Source organism: Acanthaster planci, linkage group LG01 (assembly GCF_054643075.1).
Source record: "Acanthaster planci isolate LZ-2023a linkage group LG01, COTS_SCS, whole genome shotgun sequence".
Taxonomy (NCBI): domain Eukaryota; kingdom Metazoa; phylum Echinodermata; class Asteroidea; order Valvatida; family Acanthasteridae; genus Acanthaster; species Acanthaster planci.
This window is the reverse complement of record NC_141777.1, coordinates 24,266,538-24,292,801: the sequence shown is the minus strand read 5'-3', so window position 1 is coordinate 24,292,801 and position 26,264 is coordinate 24,266,538. Positions and strand designations below refer to the sequence as shown.

At 37.7% G+C, this 26,264-nt stretch overlaps 1 protein-coding gene across 15 annotated transcripts in view; it reads right to left on the bottom strand.

Moving 5' to 3' along the window:
- Positions 1–26,264, bottom strand: part of LOC147800585 (ryanodine receptor 2-like) — a 191,447-nt gene that overhangs the window by 150,856 nt on the left and 14,327 nt on the right. For all 15 annotated transcript variants that reach the window (XM_087144452.1, XM_087144448.1, XM_087144495.1 and 12 more), the window contains exons 5-10: positions 25,197–25,272; positions 8,148–8,260; positions 5,980–6,091; positions 3,648–3,747; positions 2,549–2,623; positions 1,528–1,586 (exon numbers count right to left, since the gene is read on the bottom strand). In XM_087144452.1, the coding sequence (XP_087000578.1) occupies positions 1,528–1,586; positions 2,549–2,623; positions 3,648–3,747; positions 5,980–6,091; positions 8,148–8,260; positions 25,197–25,272 (535 nt within the window). The remainder of the gene's footprint in view (positions 1–1,527; positions 1,587–2,548; positions 2,624–3,647; positions 3,748–5,979; positions 6,092–8,147; positions 8,261–25,196; positions 25,273–26,264) is intronic.

Sequence of the window (26,264 nt, the reverse complement as noted above, 5' to 3'; positions counted from 1 at the left end):
ACCAAGCCTGAGAGAGATCAAGCTTATGTGGACATAAATCTGTGAAATGTAAACATCAAGAATTTTCCAAGATATCTATCATAGTCTGGTGTATCTATAAACATTACTATTATAAGCCAACAAAATGAATACTCTCTGCACTCAACAACAAAAAATGCATTAGGTACACTATACATGAACGGTTTGTGGGAAGAGACTCTACTAGCCTTCATCCAAAAGACTTCTACTCAGACATAAAAAAGGTAATACAGAAAAAAGAGCAAATTTCCATATTGCACAAACTTTTCAGTTTGTAATGGCAAATGTAAATGAGAAGTTTGAATTTTAAAATGAGGAAATTTGCTTTAATTCATGTGTCATGCTGGGATAAAAGACAGAAAAATATTTCCTTTTTTTGGTAATAGCGGTACATGTGTACCTAGCTCATCTTCAATTTAGCACAAGATGGTGTCAACTTCAATTTCCAGAAGGGTTCGTCTATGTCGCTCACAGTTAATAAGCAACATCAGTAAATTGATTTGCAAGACCACTGAATAAGTTAACATTTTTTCCCCAAAAAATTAATATTTTACCTCAAAACCATGAGCGTCTGTAGACTTAGTTGGTATTTTTATAAATAAACACTGATTAGCACATTTTCCCAGAATGCATTCTAAAATGTTGCCTTTGCCTGGTAACCACTTAGCATAATGCAAATTTCTTATATCAGAACCCGTAACTTGGTGGTGTCCTACATGTATACTGTTAATTACTTATATCAGCCCTGGTAACTTGGTGGTGTCCTACATGTATACTGTTAATTACTTATATCAGCCCTGGTAACCTGGTAAATACTACATTGTTAATTACTTATATCAGCCCTGGTAACCTGGTAAGTACTAAATTGTTAATTCCTTATATCAGCCCTGGTAACCTGGTAAGTACTACATTGTTAATTCCTTATATCAGCCCTGGTAACTTGGTGGTGTCCTACATGTATACTGTTAATTACTTATATCAGCCCTGGTCACCTGGTAAGTACTACATTGTTAATTCCTTATATCAGCCCTGGTCACCTGGTAAGTACTAAATTGTTAATTCCTTATATCAGCCCTGGTAACCTGGTAAGTACCAAATTGTTAATTCCTTATATCAGCCCTGGTAACCTGGTAAGTACTACATTGTTAATTACTTATATCAGCCCTGGTAACCTGGTAAGTACTACATTGTTAATTCCTTATATCAGCCCTGGTCACCTGGTAAGTACTAAATTGTTAATTCCTTATATCAGCCCTGGTAACCTGGTAAGTACCAAATTGTTAATTCCTTATATCAGCCCTGGTAACCTGGTAAGTACTACATTGTTAATTCCTTATATCAGCCCTGGTAACCTGGTAAGTACCAAATTGTTAATTCCTTATATCAGCCCTGGTAACCTGTTGGTGCACTGTACTTATTGCTCCTTTCATTTGGAAAGGGGGCAGGCATGGCCCACAGGGGCTCACTGTATCTGTCTCCAGTCTATTTATTGCTGGCACATGTACTTACCTGATGTTAGGTGTCTGATTCTGCAGTCCTGGCCCCACGACACATAGCTGCCATTCCATCTACCGGTAGATCATTCAAAAAAAATTCAGGAAATTTTATCAGAATTGGCTCTCCGTACATCCATACATGGTGTTACCATACATTTCAGTTATGGGTAATTCCAGAAATTGGGGGTCCAAAAGTTTGACATTTTCATGTCCCTGTTACATCTGTCCTTTGTTATTTAACATGGAAATATTACCAGAATTTTTTTTCAAACTATTACTATTTGTTTGGCAGGTAATTTGCGTTAATTAGAAAATGTGTTCTGATAACTTCTGAACTTACATGTACAAAATCATAAGTCAAATGTGACAGGGACACGAAAAAAAAGACCCCTAAATTCTGGAATTACCCTTACTCAAAAGATGAATCTATTAATAACACTTGATTGAACCTAAGTTGTTGGCTTAAACATGGTGGGGAATGTCCTTCACACCAACAAAAAGCTTGATTCCATAATGTATTTTCCTATTGCCCTTTTGGTGTGGCATTTCTATTCATGTACATCAGAATTTTGTCAACACATGTTCCTTATAAAAGCATTCCAGTGATAGGCTTGTTAACTCTGATAAGCTCTCTATCTCGGACTACTGCGCAAAGACATTAAAAAGCTTTAAGTTTTACATGAAATAATTCTCTGTACTGCAAATTTTTGTTATTTTGTTACGAATTGTAATACTCTTATATTAGGTAATATCAACAATGACATGTATACCTGAATAATAAAGAGCTGAATGCACTCAATCTTTTAGGATTCTCTAAACAAATATTCCAATCAGATACCAGTCTACCTCAAAGGAATATTTCTATGATTTCAAAATCATTACTCCTTCAAAATATTCTTGGAGCTGGAAGACACTTCATAAAACTCCTAATAATGCTGCAAAATAGATTGATACCAGCCCTGCTAATCACTTAACTCAACTATGAGTTCATTTGAATTTCTAAAATAATAACTTTTAAGATATCTGATATTTACTTTTTGGTGAGGAGTTCTATTCGCCACAGAGACCTTGCAAAACAAGACACGGCACCTGTCTCATACGATACCTCACTGGGAAAGAGACAGAGAGACCATAAAACTAAAAGAATGATACAATTGCACAAGAAAGACAAGGGAAAAATAATGTATTGATACCAAGATTACAGACCCCCAAATTCCTTCCACCAAGAGACTGTATTAGTCTCTCTTGATTAGTTAAATAGGCATAATTAGCAACTTTAGAAAAACTACCTCTATGTTATTAACTCAATGGCCAACTGATTTGGTTAATAATTCATTGTTTCAAAAAGAATCAGTTAATCATGACACTGAAGTTAATTTGCATACTAAATGACCATTTTGTATGGAGTGAAAGTAGGTGTGAAAGAGAAACACCTGTGGACTGCTCAGGTCAGTGTTACAATGAATTAAGATGAACTAATGACTGGCCAATTAGAGACTAAATGCAACACTAAGGCAAGAATGCTGAAAGTTTATTGTGTTTATTCTTTCAAGTCTATAGTCTATTTATTACCCTAAGTGTCAAAAGGTAGCTCCTGAAGCACTTAGATAATGACAAAGCTTTTTTTTTTCTTTCAAAAATTCCTTGTTTACGTTTAACCAGCCTTTTAAAACAGTTACACAATTCACAGCACCATTCCGTTCAACAAATGTTTCATCAAATTTTGGCAAATACAAGTCATCAATTTGTCATGATGTGAGCAAAAAGTAAACTGCCCAGTTAACAAGTCACAGAGAAATCTCCAGAACAATTACTTCCCCACCAGACCACAAATCATCCACCCAAACCAATCAGCACTGCAGAGGATATTAGACAGATGTATACAACTGATCCCTGTGAACTGACCACTTCAAAATCATGGCAGCATAGCTTTACTCAAATCTAGACCGAACCTTTAACCAAATATTAAGTATGTGTGTCTTGTAGTAAATGATTCTCTACCACTGCATGTAGCAGAACTAATGCAATGTGAGTGTGGCCCCAACTGGCCCAGTTCTGATATTCGGAGATGGTCTGCTGGGCTCCAAGTCCAGTTGTTGTCCTGTGGCAATCAATGTTGCCATGGAAACTGACCTGATGCTGTCATCCTCTTTGCAGCCTGACTGAGGAACGGTGAGGAACTCGTCCAAGTGGCCGTGGGAGAACCTCAAGACGTCCATGCCATTCAGGAACCCTACAGATCGGACAATGGGAGAAAACAAGAGAAAAGAAGTGACTCAATTTAACAAAATCAGTCCACTTCGAGTCAAAAACCTTCAATGAATCTGGAACAATGTGAATCAATAGAACCCCTATCAAATTTTCACCCTCATAACATGAATTTTCATCTGGATGCCAAACTGGGTGAACCATCAGGGCCTAATTAATTATGCCTTAAAAGAATTAAGCCTTTGCGATATCCACAATCCAATTTCACACAGCTTCTAAGGTCATGTCTAAAACAGGCTTCTGGAGCTGTGGCTGCGTCTATTGTCAACACATCCATGTGTATTTCCAATGGGAAAAGACCTTGACTTAGCCTTAGAAAACAGATTTGAATACAACCAAAGCACCTAAATTGGCTAAGGACAGAACAAAATTGCAAAGCAGAAACAGACTGCCAACCAAAATGTCATGAGGTGTTCCTTGCTACTGACCAGTTCTCTATCCATACTTTCTAGGCAACTAAAAAAGTACATTGTGACACAGGTCCTACATCTACCCATGTGTTTAATAAATGCCTCACCAGAAGGGTACATGTATTTACAATTAACCAGCATGATTGTACATGTACCGGTGGTACTACCGGCACCCTAGGTTAAGAATGTATGGGAAATGCTTTTCCAACAAGACACACCTTTGGAAATACCGTAACCCTTTGTCATTTTCTTTCAAATGATACCAAGCCAAATAAAATATACTTTATGTCATTACTGCTGTATGCCAAGGCTTTCAAAGTGATTTGAATGAAAATTTAGTTGGTTTTATTTTTCAAACAGCTGCAAATGGTCCACTGAATCTGCTGCAAAGCAAGACAAACCTGTCTCAAAGCACAAATCCATCATTGCTAATTTTAATCTACCCGACCAGTTGTGGCTCAGCTGCTTTAGCTATGATAATGCCTGGAGGTTTTCGACCTTACTGGTAGCATGTTCTGCCCCAGAGCAGGGCAAGTTGTGACCAACTCAAGCAGTGCAAACGAACCAGGAATTTGGATTCAGCTTGAGTTCTTTCTTCACTGTATCCTTCCTTTAAGGTTAATTTAATACTTCAGCTCTCCTTGAGGAGCACCTTACAACCATCTTGAAATTTCTACAAAGCTACATGTATCACAAAATCTGGCCAAACATCAAGGCCATTATCTCATGTCTAATTTATTTCAAGGGTCATCTGGCTACTCTGGACTACCTGCAGACATCTTCAAGCAAAATCATTACTCCTGCTTTTTTCCAGTGATAATGATTAAGTTTCTCTCAGCACGGCGACAAATGCACAGTTACACAATTGCAAAATGATACCGGGGCATGACTTGTTTCAATCGGGGTTTTTCCAACTCACTCCGCAGACACCGAGAGCATGACTTCCCTGAAAACCTCATGCACACTGAAGCATCCTGAGACATCCAGGCTACGCAAGAATTGATTTACCAACTTTTCAACGACCAGTGAAGCAGGGGAAATGTACGGTATCAAGTAAAATGGCACCAGATTTATTAACTGCATCTTGCATCACCACAAATGCACTCAGGATGTTAACAACTTCAACACATCATACCAATGGCACTTTGTCATCATGGGTGCCACAAGGAAGGATGTGACTCTTTGCAAAGAGGGGGCGTAGGGAAATGTACTGCACAGAGGCAGATTGATAATCACAAACAATCAGAAGTTAAGGGAAACCAAGTCTGAAGTATTTCTTGGAAACTGGCCATTTCAATCCACTTCCTTTTATTTTCCCCATTATTTCGGTGGGAGGAGACAAAATATTCCCCACGTCTCCCTTGCAATTCACATATTTGTATTTTTTTTCTCATAAAAGTCGAGAGTTTACCATCTGAGCTCTACTTGCCAAGTACAATTACAGAGACAAAGAGCTTATTGCTCAATCATGTGATTTTCAACAAGAGTCATGCTGAACCACAAGAACGGGTACTTTTACAATTAAAACAAGCTCACAAGATAAGAACAAAATGGAACACACATATTGATTAAAGTAACCATAGAATTATTGATTGAAATTGAATTCAAACCAGTCAGGTGACCATGTCAGCTGGATGGTCATATGGTGTAGATGTATACCATAGGTAGGAGGTTCAGGCTTTGAGTCCCACCCAAGCAAGCTTAGACAGGAAAGTATACAGTGTTAATTAAATTAAGTCGCTGAAGAGTAACCTAGTTTTTGTTGTAATAAAAATATAAATGCTTACCCATGGCTTTTGTCTTGACACCACCTGAGCTGACGGGAGCCACTGTCCATAGCGTCTGCTGAAAGGAGGCCTGAACCCTGGGTGGTTGCTGCTTCTTCTCTGGTGAGAGATGCTGCAGAAATACAGGACCAGACACAAATCATTTTCAACAACAAAGTCCTAAGGTGTCAGCATTTGGTAAACTAAAAGTACGCACCTTGAACATTTGTTACTGTTTTTTATCATGCAATGGGTCCACTGACAATACCAACTGGTATGGCTGCAATAACAAACAACAACAGTACTCGTAATTCAGTATAAATCTGGCACAAACATTGTAAGATCATCAATTGAGAAAATGTATAATTCCTAGAAATACACATACCAGTACATGTACTAGTAGTAGTTTGTCATGGGACATTTATATTCTTAATTTTCAAACTTTTAACGTACAAAGAATTTGACTAACGGTGAGCTTCATGAACAGATTACATGTACCTTCAGCTCACAACATACTGTGCATGTACAATATACACTGTACGTACTACATGTGCATGTACATGTAAGTACTGTATCACACATGTACGTTCAGCACTTCCAATGCATAGCAGTGCATGAATGCACTATCTGCTGGAACAGAATTGTTTTTGCTTTGCAAAATACCAGTATATGCTTGAAGTGAAACATGTACCTGTATATGCATCTGAAATTGAATACCTTTTTGAAATCAATTCCTACATGTACATGTGTTTTTATAATACCATTAGGGATTTTGATGTTCAGACTGCTCGAAAATAAAATCTAGACTAACTATATGTAAGTAAAAAATTGAAATTATGGACCAACATGTACAAGCAACAACAAATACATTCTAAAAATATAACTTCTACTAAGTGGCCAGAAATTCAGAAGAAATCCAGAAATGATGCTTTACAATAACAATTCCCCCCCCCCACACACAAAACAACATCAGGGCATGCATTTAAATCCATCTTCCAAGAAAAAACCCATGACACAAGTGATCACGGTACACATATCCATGTCAGGAGTTTCACTGTTCAAACTGTTTGAAACTACAATCTAGACCAAATAATTAAAAAAACTACATGTACAAACTGTAGACCAAGAAATATAAAAACAATAACTCTAATGATATAGCAAGAATTCCAGAGGAAATTCACTTCAGTCCAAAAACCACAACAAAAGTGATCATTATTCACGTGTCTGTGACACTGGACTCAGAGGATTGTACGACTTAGAGGGATTATACTATAAAAGCTGACAACCACAGGCTACGGGTATCAACTTGCATAGAATCGAGAGCAAAACAAACCCCCAGATCTCAAAGTGTTGCACTGCCTAATCATAGATGGACGGCGCGTGGTTGCGCGCATTGAGACCGGATCTGGTTAAGCCATACGTCAAATTTGGAATTAAGAGAAAAATTCCTTGCCTCCAAGACTCGTGATAAGATGGTCGAGCAGTACAGAAAATACGTGCACAAGCTTTATCTGACAGCTTCAATTTTAAAAGCATTCCTCGAATACATCAAACAGTAATGAGAAAGATAATCCCTTCTGGTTTATATCAAATAAAGAAAAACACTGACAATATCATCAAATGGTACATGTACATGTTCAGATATATACGTGTCCATGTACTAGTACACTGTAAACTGAAGAAAGAATGTACACTGCAAAGACTTTCTTCAATTTTGAAACTATGCTCACAATTCACTGACACTGTTTTATATCTTTCCATGGCACGTGACATTTAAAAGATTTTCCAGTGAAGACTCAAGAACACTTTTTTTCTCCACTCACTAATTGTACATTTATGAATATAATTAACAATTTTCATTCTACAGATTTTTTTGCTAATCATTTATAATGAACCAACCAATGTCAAAATGTGTTCAAAACACTCAATGAAAAGGCATCAGCCAAAATCTTTCCAAGTTGGCACAACTCAACAAATAATTCTGCATACAATTTTGCATGGAATGACACGTTTTCAATTCTGATTTTTTGGGGGAAATGGAAAACACCTTTTGAATGATTTGTTTAGTCATGAAACACAATGTGACTGTAGAAGTCACAATCACTATTGGTCTTCCTAATTACCTGTACGTGACAAACAATCCACAGTGTATTTGTGGGCAGCCTAAATTCGCTTTTCAAATAACTCACCAGATATCTCTCCGATGACACACTGACCAAGATGAGATCGTCCCCTACCCTCACTTTCTCTCCTTCTGACCTCTGTTTGGATGCTGGGTAGATGGTCCACCAACAAGTCTCACCTGAAAAGAAGGGGGGGGAAAAGTCCAAAAAAGGTCATTCATGTGTACCTGCCATTCGTGTACCAGCAATTGGGGAGTCAAAGTTTCTCCTTCCAACTCCAATCCACGTTTGAACCTCACAAGTTTTCTTTCAGTTTCAATTTTTATTTAGAATCATACATGTACCTAATCTCTGAATTTTAAGAGTTTTAACTTCTGTCCTCTCATGGTGTCGAGTTTCCACTGCAAATACTGAAGGTACATGTACCTTTTTCTCAACCATGTGATCATTACATGTAATTAACAACAAAAAGGACAGCTGCAAAACCTTTCACCGGCTTAAAAACCAGCCATCCAGAAAATTCCTTGACACCCTCACAACCATGGAGGCATTGATACTACCTTTCTACTAATTCACCCAGTCAGTCAGAGTTGAAGACATGACTCAGATGAGTCTTGAAACCATTCACTCTGTGAATTTTTCACCTACAGTAAGTCCAGTTGACCAGTTTGATAATTTGTAAGTACCCCTATCAATCTACCTCGATGAATCCAAATCTACACCTTTTTTAATTAATTCAACAAACTTAAAAAATACAATTTACACAATGTACACTGCTAAAAAGTTTGCTAATTTACATATTTGTATTGGTACATACATGTATACATGTACATGTACCGGCACATGTACGTACATGTACATAGATTTCAGCTCAGAGACACTTTGTTAAAATTTGTTGATTTCCATGTACGAGAACATACATGTACATTATACACAGGTTTCAGCTCCAAAAAGATGGGGGTGATAAGGGATAAACCATCACAGGTTATGACCATTCACAGCCTGATCATGTGTAGAGCTACATTGTACAGTACCTGTGTACATGTGTACCATGTATACATGAACAATGTTCAGTCTTTACAAGAAGTTGACAATAATTATGTGAGCAACCAACCAGCAAAAATGAGTCTCAATTCAACAGAGCCACTTTTGAGATAAAAGCCTACATGAACATGTATGAAAAAGCTGTGCAGAATATGAGTAAAAAGGAATTCTTAACACCCGAGAGAAAATAATGCCATTCTGATCAGGATGCCAAACTGAGCGAAGTAGCAAAACAAAGAGCTCAGTTTACTGTTTCTAACGCAAACAGGTACAAAACGATGGCAAAAAAGATTCACTTCGTAAGCCACATGTATACACATGTATATAGACAGTCCTGGAACTGCCTCACACACAGCCTTACATACATGTACATGTACAGTGTACATGTACCTTCTCCATGTAAGAAACCACATGTGAATACCGGTTTTACGCGCATGCCAGTGCCTCTTGATTGAAATCAACGCTCCTGTAGTAGCAATAAGCCCTTGCTGTCAATAAGCCAGATGCCTAAGAGCATGTTTGTCACACACAAAGAGCCACAGGTTTTAACTGAGAGAGTATATTGATTCACCAATCATAAGGTGATTAATGCTAGAGAGGTGTAGAAACAGTACTTCACTGGAGGCACAATGTTAGAGTGGAAACAACAACTGTGAATGGTGATAAAGGTGAATGCTACATGTACAGCCAAAGGTGGGGCATCATGAGGCACACATACATTTATATAAAACTATGGTATGTTACACATTGGAGCATTAGCCCGATGTAACAGTATGAGTAGTACGTTTAATTTAGAATCTGCTTATTGCGGCTAACAAGCCAATAAAATATCATGTTCTGAAACAAAGAGTATTAGAATGACAAGTTAAGTTTCAGTGGAAGTGCTCAATTTCATACAATTTAATTCTGATTTATTTCACACAGGTATGTACAATCACTTTCAAGTAAGTCGGCAATTAAAACAAAAATAGAAATCAAAATGCCGCACAAACTGCTGACAAAACTTTAAAAACTTCTAACCAAGTGTGCAGTGGCTCCTTGCAACAAAGTCATGCTCTAGCACTAGTTTATCAAAGCAGGAAACAGATTGCTCAACTTAGACGTTTTTATACTATTTATCACTTTGGAATGAAAAGCGGGGTTTTTCCATTTCCCATACAAATGCAGCCAGACTGTTAACAATCCCTTGAATGTCAATTTCAATCAATAAGCAGACCGGATTGAGTGGAAGTTTCTGCTTATCTTTCTAGGACAACCTGCAACCAAACTCCCCTCTCTATGCATGTTTAAAGCAGAAGCAGCTTACCGGTACATTTACGTTGTACGTATATACATGTATGTACACACGTAAAGCTCAGCAGAATTTACAAATATACAAATATTATTTGTATTTACAAAAATAAAATGGTTTGGATCAACTGTTATTTATAACAGTTGATCCAAGCCATTTTAAAGCTGTAAAGAATTCCTACAACATAACATGTCTGTAGCAATTTGATTGACACTGCATTTGTTGAGCCGTGACTTCTAAAAAATTTCCCATTTTTCCACTTCAATACATACATTTTCTACTAGACAATTTGTAATGGGGGCTGACAAGTACATGTAAATGTACATGTATTGTTGTGTATTTACACATCAATTCAGAAAAGAATCCTTTGAGCAGAACAAAAGTCCATTAAGCTTCTGGTTGGAAATGATGCATTTCATTCAATAACAGCAGGGTCGTAATTATCAACTGTGAATCTAAGTGGATCTGCTCCTTCTGTGATGATTAATGAGAATCTTGTCGGCTCTGTTCCCATTATTTCAACGAGAAAGGAGCCAATGTGCCTAATGAGCATTGAGCAGGTCTTGATGATGACGCAAGCTCTGTCTCCATGTATCTCTGCAAATATTTTATAATAAAAAGGGAATGAAGACCGCAAAAAACCCACTGAATTACCGGTACATGCACATGAGCCATCCATTACTTTTCTACTCAGATCCCCTTGCAATGAGATTTTATTTTCATAAAAAATCTTCATTCATTTGACTCATTAAATTTACAAAATCCAGCTGAAAAAGACTTGTCAGATTCAATACTGATCCTCTGGAATGTAATTTGTCTGTGTCAGAAATTGTGACCCAAAACACACAAAAAAATCAGCTTCAGTCATTTAACGTATCAAGGTCTAATGAGATGTCATATGCAGAATGCCGTCAAGTTTTTGGTGGGAAAGATATTGAAAACTGTCGGAAAATGTTCAACGAAATAAAGAGTTTAAATTAATTGCTCTGTCCATTTTGGCTTTGCTTTGTGGATTATAATATTCAATCAATGACCTCATGAAATTATTCTCAATGCTGCACTCATGCACGTTCATTATTTATATAAATGTATCACACATAATGAATTGAAGATATGAAATGGAGATTCCTGATCACCAATGAGCACATCTGTTGTCAAGCCTAATGGCACTACCGGTATGTATATGATGATGAAAGCGATTGTTATGCAAAGGTGAAGGTAGCCGGTTTGTCAGCTGTCTGTATCAAAAGGTTGGGTGTATAAGGACTTGTGATGGTGGTCTGAGCGACGTAACTCTCTCTCTCTCTATGCTTGGCTGTGATGGAATCAACTGGCTACAGCTCTAGGAGTAACGTGCAACTATGGGAAGTGGCCACAGTGCCATCAACAGATGCAGGTTAATTTCCATTAACGGCTAAACATGATAACCGCCTATGATGAGCCTGGCCAGCCATCCTTGTGACCTCTGACACTGGGACAGTTTGATTTCAATATTCCCTGCACATTCACCACATTCTGTGGACACGTACAAAATGTACATGAATGTACTGTACTTGTGAACTACATGTACATGCAATGCACTAACAGAGTTGCTTTATGAAGAAGCAGAGTAAAATTGACATATGGCGCATAGAAACTGACAACATTTCAGATGGTTTGAGGCAATTACCTGCACTGAATGCACTAGAGAACTGTACATGTACCGGTACATGTATGTGTACCTAGGCAGACTGTAACACACTGACTGGCCACATTTAGGCCATTTTTGTTCCCAAATCTGCCATGGTTTACAAATAATACTGAGTTTTTTATCAAACATCTGCTGTTGTAATGTTACACACACCAGATTTGTTGTACAAATTTGTTGAGGAGTGAGGAATCATGCTGCACATGCATCATGGGGGAACAAAGATTGTAGAGGTGACTTCAGTGCACCAGCAATGAAACAAGTTTCAAAAGGGAGGCCAGTTGTGAGACCATCAGTAAACCGATCCACTAATCCCTACCCCGGTAGAGGACCAGCCAAAAGAGGGGAAAGGAGGGGCCATGCCCCCACCCCCACAGTCAAAAGTGGGAGGGCCGCTGTCCCCCTTCTGCCACCAGTGCTTCAGTGCAGGGTTGATAAGCCAGTTTATACAAAAGTCAGTCACCTATCCTCATACCTGTACATTTACACTACATGAGGTCAGATTATCACGGTAGCAAACTAAGGCAACTCTTGAGGAGCCAATGTACTTGTGCAGCACCCTTTTCTCCGTTCTCCATTCCCCAAGCCCACCCCCACCTTCCCTATTTTCTTTTCATCCCAAAGGAAAAAACAATTTCACAGATCAGATCTTAAGACCAAAGCACACACAGTTACATGGAATCACAGATTTGTAACGTCCAGATTGCAGAAAGTGTCTGCTTGTTGTTCACAAATGACACAGTCAAAGAATTCCTTTAAAAAAAAAGACATACATATGGTACTACAGTCAGCTCTGCTCTGTCGGCCAGCACTCAACTTTCCAGCTGTGGGGATTAGCCCATTTATTTGTCATAATTCTCTCTTGCCAAATTCCAATCAATAGGTTGTGATGACCTCCTCTACACAATAAATTTATACATGTATGCCCATCTACCCTGTGCACTGTACACCCCTTACATCAAATGGACTGATGCTTCATTTTATCAAAATTGTTTATAATTATTTCATTTTACGCTGGCCCCTCTGCATGAATGTAATACACGTGCATATTACTGACACACTGGTAATGTTCAAATCTTGTACTGTATTTCTTAGATGTCAACCTCCCCAACTCAATCTTCTCATTAACATTTTTCCCTTCAACACCGGTGAAATGCAATGAAATGCCCAAATGAAATTCACTGATTCACTGCTGTAGCTAGAACAAAGTTACAAAGGAATTTCCTAATTGGACTGCATGGACAGTACATGTACATGTACGTGCAGTTCACATTCAAACTAGCATTTGGCAGACACAGGGTACGTAATAACAAAAAAAATATGAACAGCAACAGCGATAAGTGGTTGTTTCGGGGAAAAGGCCGCAGTCAAAAAATGTCTCCAAGTTTAAATGGCTTTAATGTGATAAAAGAATATCATATAGGGGAAAAACATGAACGAAATGTACAGCAACTAAAATTAAAAACAATTTACAAGTATATTCTTATCAAATTCTTTTTTCCATCATTTACTCTCAAAAAGATATTTACTTTTTATAAGACAGGGTTTGTATAAAACCTTCCCAATCTGGGTTGTTACTGTACATGTACACTGATCTTTTTCTATTTTTTAAAGACACTTTTACCATTTTAACATACAAGATGTACTTGTTGATTCTATACAGATCTGGTATTAACTGATTTAGCATTAGATGATGATTCAGTACCGGTACTTGCTGCTCAGCATTTGTTGATTTACCATTCACTGATTTAGTACATGTATTTGTTTATTTAGCACTTTTTTATGTAGTATCTGCTGATTTGACACTGTACTGGTACATGTACATGTACGTGCAAATGTTCTACTGTCATGTTATACAAGAACTTGGCTAGCCATTCAACATATTTGAAAACTCCAGTCCATAGAACAAGCTTAACTAATACCTACATGTATTTCTCTGTGAAATAAATGTGAGTGTTCATCATTTGTCATTATTAATTTGCTTGCCAGTGCATACCTGTCAGATAATTTTAATTAAACTTCCTTCTGACTGAGTACCCGCCAGGTCAAATTCACTACCGAGTCACTTTTTAATTTGTAGGCAAAATGCCCTTAGGATTTAATAAATCCTCTACCAATATGCATTCATTTCTTTTGTGCAATTGTGAGGAAAAACAACTACAGAATAATTGTTTTCTCGTAGCATTGGGAAGTTCTCTTCCAAAATATTTGCTGAGTGTGTAATGAACGCACACACTAATTTACGGAGTACGCATCAGAAATCATATCAAAACTTCACATATCCAACAAGAACATTTTAAACGCTTTGGAAGGAATTACATACTACAAATACTATATGTACATGTATGTAAAAAAACTAAAGAAACTGTTCCATCTCCACTAAGAGATTTATTTTGAATACTAAGCCACAAAACATACATCCATGCACACGTACATGTAGGTATGAAGTATTTTAGTATTTCTTAAACAAAAATATATACAGTGTAAATTTACATGTACATGTACTCTACAATTTAAATGATCAAGAACTTAAATGTATTCACCTTAAACAAATTTCCTTTTGAATAACAAATCAAGGGAAATGATTTGGTCAATTAAGCTTTGACAAGTTCTCAGTGAAAACTTAGGCAATCACCTTCACAAGGTGAGTAAACTTGAATTTCTGGAGAGATACTACCGTTAGTGAGAAATGAAAGTTGTATTTCGTATTTTAAAGTAAGGGCTATAAATATACGTGTTTAGCTGAAACTTTGATTGTTAATATTTATCACCTGTTTGGAAAATTTTTCGGGACAACGTCCTACATTATGCTTTGTCAAGATACAACTGATTTTCATATTCTCGCTGAGGTATTGTGTGCACAATTAAACATTGCAGAATTAAAGAAAATATGAACCCCCCCAAAAATAACGAACAGAGAAGCTGCAAGAACTGTGTGAAAGATCCTTGTCATGAGAGAGAATAAAGATTAGGGGAGAATTTGGGTGATTACTTGAAACAAGGAAAAGGAGACAAACTCCGGTACATGTACATGTAAGACAGAGTCAAGAACTTTTATGCAACCAGAATCTGAAACATTTAACAATTACATTGTATTTCCTTCTGGTTGACATGTTTATAATTCATTGTAAATTTAAACACTACAGTATACAGAGTACGCAGTTCCGCATAAAAAAAAAACATGAAAACTTAACACTTCGTAAGATCCAATCATATTCACTCTTAAATACATGTACATGTACAATACTCTGCTTGCATCTCAGCAGATTTTAACTTATTGTAAGGCTCATTTCTATGGCAATTTCATGCAAAAACTACACAATAGAGTACCCCAGTATGGCAAAGTGGGTAACCAAGCCAACATGACCTTGTCCTTTTGCAAGTCAGAAAATGCACAATTTATGATGGTTACAGGTACATGTATTTTACTATAAGCCAACTGCACATATCCAACCTCACAGCAATGAAGTGTCTTAGCAATCATTCACAATACATGTACATGTATAATGTACATGTGTACATGTACATGTAAGTTGTACAGTACAATATACAATGTACATGTACATGTATGTACATTAAGTCCAGCCATCTCAGTGTAAGACGTCACTGAGTATACATGTGTTGCAAAGAGTGTAAGATTACACGTACATGTAGACCGGAAACTATGAAACATACTATTTGGAGATCAAAGGATGATTTGGAGTGCATTGCATACATGTACACATAACACAGAGTAAAGTTTAGGACAGTACACATCTAAAAAAAAAAAAAGGTTATCAGCAGTGAATGGGGACTGGAATCTACAGTATGGATAAAAAAAATGACCTGTAATTACAGATTTCAAGGTCAAAGGATTTTAAGTACTTGAGTAAACATGGGTGATACAGGTATGTTACAGGTATTTCCAGACTGTGAAAATGTGTAGGTGTACATGTACCCACCATATCTGTGTACAGGTTTAATCATGTTTGTTCATTCAATATTAGGTTGAGTGTAATGAGTTCTTCAGTCTGTCAGTGATGCTTTGCATTGGGGAGGAGGGCCATGTCTGGGCTCTGGGGGCGACTGATAAGTTTGTTGAGCTGTTAATGGTGTGTTGGAGATGCACATGCATTTTTTTCACTGAATATGCAAGCATTTCAATTTTGGTGAAAGATCATACAGAAAGTTTGTGAAGTGATTAACTCGATCAATTTGGTTTTTCCGCTGCAAAAAATTGAACTTTGAAAGTCGAAAAAATATGAGCCACTACTTGCTTCACCACGACACATCCATAACAGCCATTGCTGTTACCAAGGAATGTGGATTTAGACTGGACTGGCCCAACACCAGCCCTGCTCTCCTGATTTGGTGCCCCCCCCCGACTTGACTACTGCCTCCTCCCATAGATGAAAAAGGAGTTCATTGACTTGACTCAGATGATGAATTCAATGATGAGGTAGTCGATGTTGTGGACCACTTCCAGGGGGACTGAGACACTGGCTTCTGTATGATCCATGACTGGACGACTAAGCATATATTTATTAATGTACAGGTGAGAGAAGACACATGTTGAAAACTAGACGTGCTTGATATTTCCAAAGCTGACTCCTACCTCAAGCCACAAACTTATCAGTTACCCATCTGAATACATGTATAAACCTGAAGCATGTTAGTATGAGCACGGGAAGTACTGGAACGGCAGCAGTGGATTTTAATAAAAAATGATCAGTCATACTTGATACCATTAAAGGAATTGTGAGTCACAATCCTCCCCCCCCCAAACAAAAAATTCTCAAATGCTCAAAATCTTTTGAAAAAGCTGAGTTTTACGGCCCTCAAATTAAACGAGAGATATCACCATGCTTTTAACATATTTTTCTTACTTTCAATAAGTAAGTCAAACCATTACAAACGGGGAAAAAACAGCCCCAAGGTGGGTTGGTTTGTTTTTCACACTGTAAATTTTTTTGCACATGTACGTACAGTGTACATGTATCTACAAAACTATTTACAATGTAAGATCGATGAAAACAGCGGGTGACAGAAGCTGTAATGGTTTATTTCACTGTAAACATGCACTGTCCAAAATGTGTCATCATGGAGACCTTGTCCAACAAATTAAGGGCAGTTTACTGCAGAGCCATAACAAGTCACTTGCGTCATCTCCACCAATGGCAGAATTATACTTCAAATAAAAGGACTTCATGAAAATGCTCTTTTCTAACCAAAAGAAAAAAAATCAGGCAAAATAAACTGCTTCAACTTGTACACGTTATGTATGTGTATGTACGCATGTATTTCTACTGCAATGAAACAGGAATTGTCAAACAAAGCTGTATCATGCTTCACATAATTGTTGCACAGCCATACCATCCAAGTGTTAAACATAAATTTACAATCAGACTTTATTAATAATTAATAAGATTAATAAGCTTGGCCTACAGTACCAATGGCTTGTGAGTGCTGTCTGCTTATTAAACCAACACTCGCTTTTTTTTTTTTTCACACACAATATCTACGGGTACCTGTGTTAAGGTGTAGACAAGAAGATCTGAAATATATTCAATGTTCCCAAATGTCTCTGGAAGCATACAATGACTCCCTACAGGAAAAGTAAAACCAGGTTCAGATAAACATTGTACACCTTGACAACTCAGTGGTACAATGCATACATGTACATGTACATGTACCGTAAACTGCACTCCATTTTGTCAAATGAAAATAAAATTTGAGAATTATGTGCATTTAGGCAATCAATCCTGATGAATATTTGTGTGTTCGCATGCCGTACCGGTATGTAATTTACAAAAAGGCCACTTCATCACATTTGTGATTTTTTCAAGCTCTGACTACAAACACATCTGTTCTAAATTTCTGAAATGCTATCTTGGATCAGAAATGTGCATTGTCCAAGCTCCCCATGATGTTGCAGTTTACTTTAGCTACATGTACATGTATTCCCCCCAAACTTTTTACATGTAAATCTCGCATCTTAGGATTTTTTGTCAACCAGCACCAGAAAATGGAAATTCAAGTGAGAGAAGAAAACAAAAACAATGACACTGCAGGTATGCATTGACAACATTTCTTTGAAGCTTTCATGAAATGAGTTTTTCTTAATTCAACTTTGGATGTTTGCCCTGCCTGACGTGTATTGTAACAATGTATACTCGGTTTTTCCCTGAAGGCTTGTGAAAAAAACCACAAGCATACTCGGGTGGGACTCAAACCCACAAATCCTACTTACTAGTGCAGACGTCTTAACCACTCGACCACCGAGCTTGCCGGTGTCGGCTGGCTGGTTCGAGTCAGATGTAGCAGTAGGTACCGTGCTTGTGGGTTTTTCCACAAACTTTCGGGGAAAACAACGAGTATACAGTGTTACAATACACGTAGGGCAGGGCAAAAATCCAAAATTAAATTAACATCTCCCAAACGCAAATCCATCCTTAGAAAAGATTTTTTTTCTTAGATGCACTTTTATTAAAACTACTGCTGTACTTGACAATGCTATTTTGGTAATGTAAGTGCACTGAAAAAGGCATATTTTTAACCGCGTGTCTATTTAAAAAACTTTTCAGACAACTGAGGCACTGCTGCCGTCATGTTACTCAGGGAAGGCACTGTCAAGTTTATAGGTATATGTACATGTACAGTACCGGTATACATGTATGTACAGTGTACATGTACCGGGTATTCGTGGTTCAACATTGTGAACCAAAGATTTGCTCACTGAAGACATTTCTCAGAGAGGGATGCTTGCTGGCTTCTTACCATGTGCTTATATGGCAACGAATCACTCCACAAAAGAAAACTTGGGACAATGAAGATGGAAATTAGCAGTGGAATGTAAAGACAAAAAAGGCGACAAATTACCTTCCAAAGAAGCCCGAGCCAAATCAAAAACTACTTAAGGTAAACTGAAACATAAGGGTAAACTTTCAAGGGCTGCAGTGAAAAAAATTAGTGCACAGACCCTTTAACTGCCAATTAAACACCGAACCGGTGAATCACCAATATGCAATGAAAAATAGCCCAGCTATGTTTGTTTTCATGATAGGAATTCCTAAGGCAGTAGAAAGTATACGTGTGAGCATTAAATGAAAATCACAAGTACTGCGTAATGGCAAAGTGCAACAAACTCTTGCCTGTCAAAAATTACATTCCTGAAAACCCATTTTGTTTGTTTTTATACCTGTTTCCCTTTCCAATTCAAAACGCCTGCAAAGATTAATGACAAAGTTCATTTCCCTGCACAATTACATATCAAATGCTTCCTCTGTTAATCCTAAGAAAATTTTAACTATTAAATGGGGAGGCTATCTGTGAATGTACATGTGCAAAATTTTTCCACATTAAATATTCAAATACATGTATTTAGGAGTCTGCTGGAAGCTTTTGAGTGGCAAAATCTGACCTGTGCAAAGCTTTGACATTGTAATCCCAGCACAACAAATCTGAATCTAGCCCCACAAATCTAAACAACTATCGCACTATGACCGTGAAGGTAAAGTGTTCACGCTGATCTAGTTGTTCAGGTCTTTTGTTACCCATCTCTCCTACATTTTTGCAGAACAGTGGAAGGTAGAGTCAAGCCAGTAGTCAATCTTCATTCAGACATGGGATTTAATACTGGTATGATGCCCCTAAATTCATGTACACATATATGGTATAAATAACACAAAAAAGGCACATTGCGAATGGTATTGTGGAATCTTGACAGTTTTACAAATTTAGGGGATAAAATAACCCACTAGGGGAATTTCTTGAGTATTTTGAGAAAATTTATCCAGAAAGCAGTGATGTAGTAGACAGGCATGCAACATGGACTTTGAAGGGAAAAAATGAGGAAATTCTAATCTTTACAAGAATTTGTATGGCCATTTTTCATTTTTTAATGGCATGAGTGCGAAGTGAAAAACAAGGAAATCAGCTGATCAAAGGAAAAGTTGCATGCCTGGATAGACTGCACTATGACTCTTGAGTTTGAGCCCAACTTACAAGTACAAGTACATGTACGGTATAGATTGCATTCTTTCAACAGTGTTCAAGGATTTCATTTCTCACAGTTGCAACATAAATTTGATGATGATTAAAGTTGGCAGATACACCATTTCAAATAAACAGGTTTTCAAATAAACACTTTTTGAAATTCAAACAGTCAAATTGTGTTATTCTGATACCCATCATGTAGAATGGCATGCCTCTGTATGGGTAAAATTGTTAAGCAACCAACTTCGCAGTCTGGTAAATTTCTACCTAAAACTTAAGCTGTGATGGATACCCGTCAGTCACTGCAACCTCTGCCCTATTTAACATCAAGGGTTTTCACACAAAAAAACCTATGTAGAAATACATGTATATTTTATTGTCGACTCCCACTCTAGGACATGAGAGCCACACATTCAGGCCTCCATGACAAAATCCATAGGAATTTCTCTGTTCTTGATCATGCCAATTCAATGACATCCCCTAATCCTTGCCTTCTGCCCTTTGAAGGAAAAAAAAGGCCAAGGGGAGCCAAGAAGTACCGGTAAGAGTGGCTGAGCCACATGAACATCCCTGGGGGGGGTTCCTAAGAGAAATTAACCATAGCACTGCAATACCTCTTACTAGCTACAGGTACCTGTGCCTCAAATCCCTTAACACCTGTTAACTTGATAAGCCCTTGTAGATTTCCCTGAATAATTAGGGGAAAAGAAAAATCTTCTTTTTTTTATCACTAGAACTTGGCTCTTGGTGAAATACAATAAAACCGTCTGCACAAGTGATTAAGTTTGTTTTGATAGAACGTCAGCGTGTTGTTTCCAGAGATAAATGTGAGGTGCAAATTGAAAATGAAACATTCGATAGGTAAAAATCATCACATTATGGAATGACATTGGATATACGGGTACCTTAAAAGTGGTGTGAGTAAATTCTTTTACATATATTAACAGAATGATGGTATTTCATACTGTGTCATTCTCCTGACAACCTCATTAACATTCACAATCAGCCAACCAGATTATTTTGAAAAAAGTAAAACTGTTGTTGGAATTACACGTGCATCAGTGGTCCTTTTGTCTGTTAAAGCATTTACACACACTTTTTCCTGCGTGTTAAAAATATCAAAATGTCTTTCCGTTACCATGAAATTACCCCTCTTTTCCTTTTTCTTTTTTTTAATGATAACCAGTGGATTTGCTCAAAGGGAAAAAAATTGAGTTTTTCTATATGTACATTTGTTTGTGGTACATCATTTGTAACATTTGTTCTCAGAATGTAGGATGATTGATGACTTTTTATTACACTGGTCTGGTCACCAAGATTGCTACAGTTGACTTAAGGCTGCACTTATCAGTAAGAAATGCAATGGCGAGGATGTCAACAGTGCAATCCTCACAGACGGGATGAAAATATGACTTTCTAAGTTTCTCGCAATTTCACAGGAAGCTCGGTTTTAAACAATATGTGTAATATAACAAAACACCCATGCAGCAGTATATACATGTACATGTACATACATACATGTACATGTACAGTGCATGTTACTTTGTACATGTACATGTACATGTTTGTAGAAGACCATGTGTAACACTGTACATCCTCCTCCAGCAATTTCTTGTCAGTTGTCACTGAAAGCTACGATTCCTCTTTAGAAATCCACTCGCACAGAGTCCCAAATTCCCAATAACCCTTTACTCCGATGTAAAAAACATCACTACCTGTATGTGTGCCCTGCTAATGTGTCTCAGTTTTTACCTGCTGATTTATGGACCGGTATTTCGCCTACATGTAACTAGAACTACATGTACATGTGGATACATAACAAATAGTGGTATGCTCAGAAGCAAGTAATTACATGTACGAGGAGAAATTAACTCATTTAAATTGTCTCTTTCATACGTGTATGCTCCAGTATTTAACGGTTAAGTCCAAAATCTGAAATCTGTAACAAGACCTAACTTCCATTAATTTGTTAATAACAAAAAAGCTTCTGCTGTATATTCCTCTCCAATACCTCTCCTTCAACATTTGACGGCTGTAAACAGACAGTACTGCAAACAAAACATGCACTCATAAATGTCTGTGTACATGTACCAGTATAAATGTATACTTAAGACTAAATGAACAATGTACATGTGCATGAACACAGAGGAGTACCAGTACCTGTACAATTGACATGTATATATGTCCTACTCATACACATATGCAGCAACATCATCAATCAGTCCGCAGTCCCACCTACATGCAACATCAACAGGTTTAGCTCTGACAGTAGTGGTCTCGGTTGGGATTTATGAGTCCCATCATGATCAGAAATGTCCGATGAGGATCAGTTGAGAATTCTTTTTTTTTAATTTGATTGCTCATCTCAGGAATCAGCAAGGCAGGGCACGTAAGGCACACATGCAGTTCAGTTTCAATTTAATTTCAATTAACAGTTAATGCAGATTTTTTAAACAAATGAAGTTCGAAGGAAAACGTACATGTACATGTACAGTGTACAGGTACATGTACATATTTTATGTCTGATTGCCCGACAGATAAATGTATCGTGTGCATAAGCCTGCATCTTAGAGTGACAGGCTGTGCATTTCACAATAATAAATCTAATGAACTATGAATTACTGCCTTGAACTGCTCTGTACTTTAAATGCAATGTACTTACTGTTGGTACATGGATTGATTTCACCCCAAACGGTCCTCAATCCTCCAACAGGTGAAGGATTGAAGACAGTCAGATGTATAATTGGCACACACCCTCCCGACTGGAAAAGAAACTGCCTTCATTTGAAGGACCAATTAAACAGATGCGCAGCAATCAATTTGACATAAAACAACATGAGAGTCTCCTTCTGTTTTCACTTTCTCCAATTTCCTGTGAATCAAATCTTTTACTTTATGTTCCCATGATCGCATCACAGGTACATGTAAATCACCAGGCAGAGTACAGTACATGTATGTGAAGACTCATCTGAATACAGGTTACAAATGTGCATGGCGGAGAGTACTTGAAAGCTAAAAGAGTGCACGGTTGCAGGTACCGGTACATGTACTGTACATGTAGTGGTAGGAGAACATACATGTACTGTACATGTTCAACTGTACATGTATACAATTCTACATGTACATCTAGCTGAGAAGTTGAATACACTTGCATACAGTGTACATTCAATTGACTATGACCAGCACTTAACCACTTTGACGGCAAAAGGGTGAAAAGAATGCTAATGTTGAATTCAAGCCAGTGTGCACATATACATACATGTACACATTCATGTCAAATGAAAATCGTGAGAAGCTCATACATATATGAACCGGTACAGGTACGAGCCAGCAAAATGTTAACAACTTTTATAAGCAGGTGCAGCATAGTAATTATGTGAAATAAACCAAGATAACCCATTCTCCACATATCGGTACACTGTACATACCGGTATCCTAACTCTTTTCAGTGGTTTGATTCACTGACTTTAATCTTCGATGTTGGAAATTTAAACTAAGACGGACAGATCAATGGCCTGAATATTTTCCAAATGCTGAAGGGCAAGGAATTGAAGGTAAATTCAACTTTTCATTAAGTCAGCGAACCATCTGAACATAAGAATCCCTCCATTGGATTACAACTGTTCAAAAGACTCTTTAAGCCACATAAATGCCCGCTCCTCCGTAAGGTATCAGTATGTTCCATTAATGCTTTTGTTAAGCAAAGAACTCATTTATATTGAAAAATAAAAATTAAATTCATACGTGAACACAACAAGACTAATATGCTCTGCCTTGCAACCTTGGACTTGCTGAAGCTAAGGCAAATGTCACACTGGTTCATACGCGTACATGTACATCCACTCTTTTTATTTTCTGCGGCATTCCAACAGTTCAGGATCGTCTATCCCACTCTTGTGCTATCTCATGGTCTTGAGACAGTTATCGAGTTTGCCCTTTGGATCTGAAGGTTCCCTCCTGATGCCATCCAATCCAAGCTACATGTACATGTATTGATTGATTAACGGCGAGTGACACATAGTCAATTAGGAACTGGAGGCGGACACCCACCGCAACGGGTTCCTGGCACCGATAAAGCCCTTTACACTGCCGCAGCACTCTCTCCCCTTGGCTGAAAATTTATCGCAAAAATGCAGCTCCAATGTTAACAATGAAACCCGGAGAGAGACCTGCAATAATTGGATTGGGCACGTGTGTGTATTTGTATGACTATCCATTTGTTTCTTTATACTTGGCAAAGGGAAACAGACTGTTTTAGCTGATTTGCTACTAGCATTAGAGGAGGAACTCGTCATTTTAGGGTTGACATGGATACCAGACCAATCGAAACTTCCCCTCACGAGTCAGTTAATGATAATTTTGAGGTAATGCAAATATTTATAACAGGTTCGAACTTCTCCTCCGAGTCACCATCTCTGCATCACAAATCGCTGATTGGTCCATTCAAGGAATTAAATTGCCAGCAAAGTCAAGAAAATGCCACAGTTGAGGTGGTCTGCATTCGTACCAAAAACCGAGCTCAAGTGGCTAATGGGCGCGAAAATGATAGCATCACTGACCAAAAAGATGTGTACTTTGTGAACGGCAAGTTTTTTAATGGAATTTGAATAATTCAACATACATGAACGTTCTTTTTATTCAATATTGTATTGCAATGTATTCATACATGTAGGCCTACATTTGTACACATACTGATGGCGGTATGTTTTGTTTTGTATATGTACATGTACATGCATGTATGTGCTTTCTTATGGGAGCAAGATGACTCCATGCTCCAACGGAAAGTGTACACATATGCAAACGATGCGTGATGTCATCAGAACTATATATGTATGGTACATGTACATAATGTACGATATTGTACATGGTCAATATATATATGGGCACATCCTTACTCTACAAACATACGCATGGACATATGTACACTATTTGTTATCGAAATCTTGAAAGTCTCGTAAAATTTCACTCTCAATTTGGGCATGGTTGCACTTGAATTTGAAAACTAAATATATATACCGGTACATAGCTACATGCACATGTGTGTATGTAAAACAGAATGAAAAAAAGTAACAAATTTTAGCAACAAAATTTACAACTAAACATTTTGGAACGAGCCTACCTTCCAATGACTCCTGGAGTCCCACATCAAAGGCTAGCTTGTCTGTGGATGAGACAGTTGACAGACAGGCAAGGTACTGTAAAGATAGAAAAACAAAATTAAGTCTACAATCAGCTTCTGCCGGTACCAGGTTTATGTGTGGATGTAATGCAAGAATTGCATCTTCAGCCAGCATGTGCATGTAACATGCACACAGATAGATTTCATGAAAGACCCTCTTATTTTTGTGTGTGAACTTATAAGCCTCCATGCAACTCTGCTTAAGGCATTATAAATCTTTAGGAAAATTGTCGTTTTTCACGTCAAGTATTCAAACTCAATTAAAAAAAACATGAAGTATTCAGTTACAGCCTGTATTGGGACGTGGCATCTATATTGAAAGTGATCTGTGGACTACCAGTGGCAACTGCAAACTGAAGCATTTTTGTGAATCATCAGGATAGAAATGATACTACATGTATTTCTGGAATTGCCCTGCGATGTCTTGAGTGAAACAGCAGTCAATGAAGCCACTGACATCTGATGCAGGTGAAACTAGATGGACATACATACATGTACTGTACATGTACATGTACATCCATGGTACTAATAGCTGATCCAAGGGAGGACACAATGTCAAGAGCAGATGGGTCAACAGGGGCAATGCCCTCCACCCAAAAAAAAAAAAACACGATGAGGACTTTTTTCTTTAATCATTCACAGTGAAGATGTTCAGTGTCTTAAATGGAGGTTGTTTTGTATGGACAGAACCATTTTGTTTAACACGAAATTGTTTCTGGGGAGCCGCTTTATTGTGACTGGTGCAATCAGTTCATGCAGAAGTACAAGTACCGGTACATGTACATGTGTACATCGGGGAAGCTGCTTACTTGTTTTAGCCCCTTTCCCAAAATTTTTGGTCTGGATCTGCCCCTCACAAGAGTGGGTCCAGAATTAAATTTTCAGGAAGGGAGGTCCAATTTATTTTTGGGTGGGCCAAAAAACAATTTTTTTTTACGTAATCTTTTATGGCTTTTCTGAGGGGTTAGGCCACGTTTGGGGCTTTTTACGTTTTTAGAAGGATGGGGA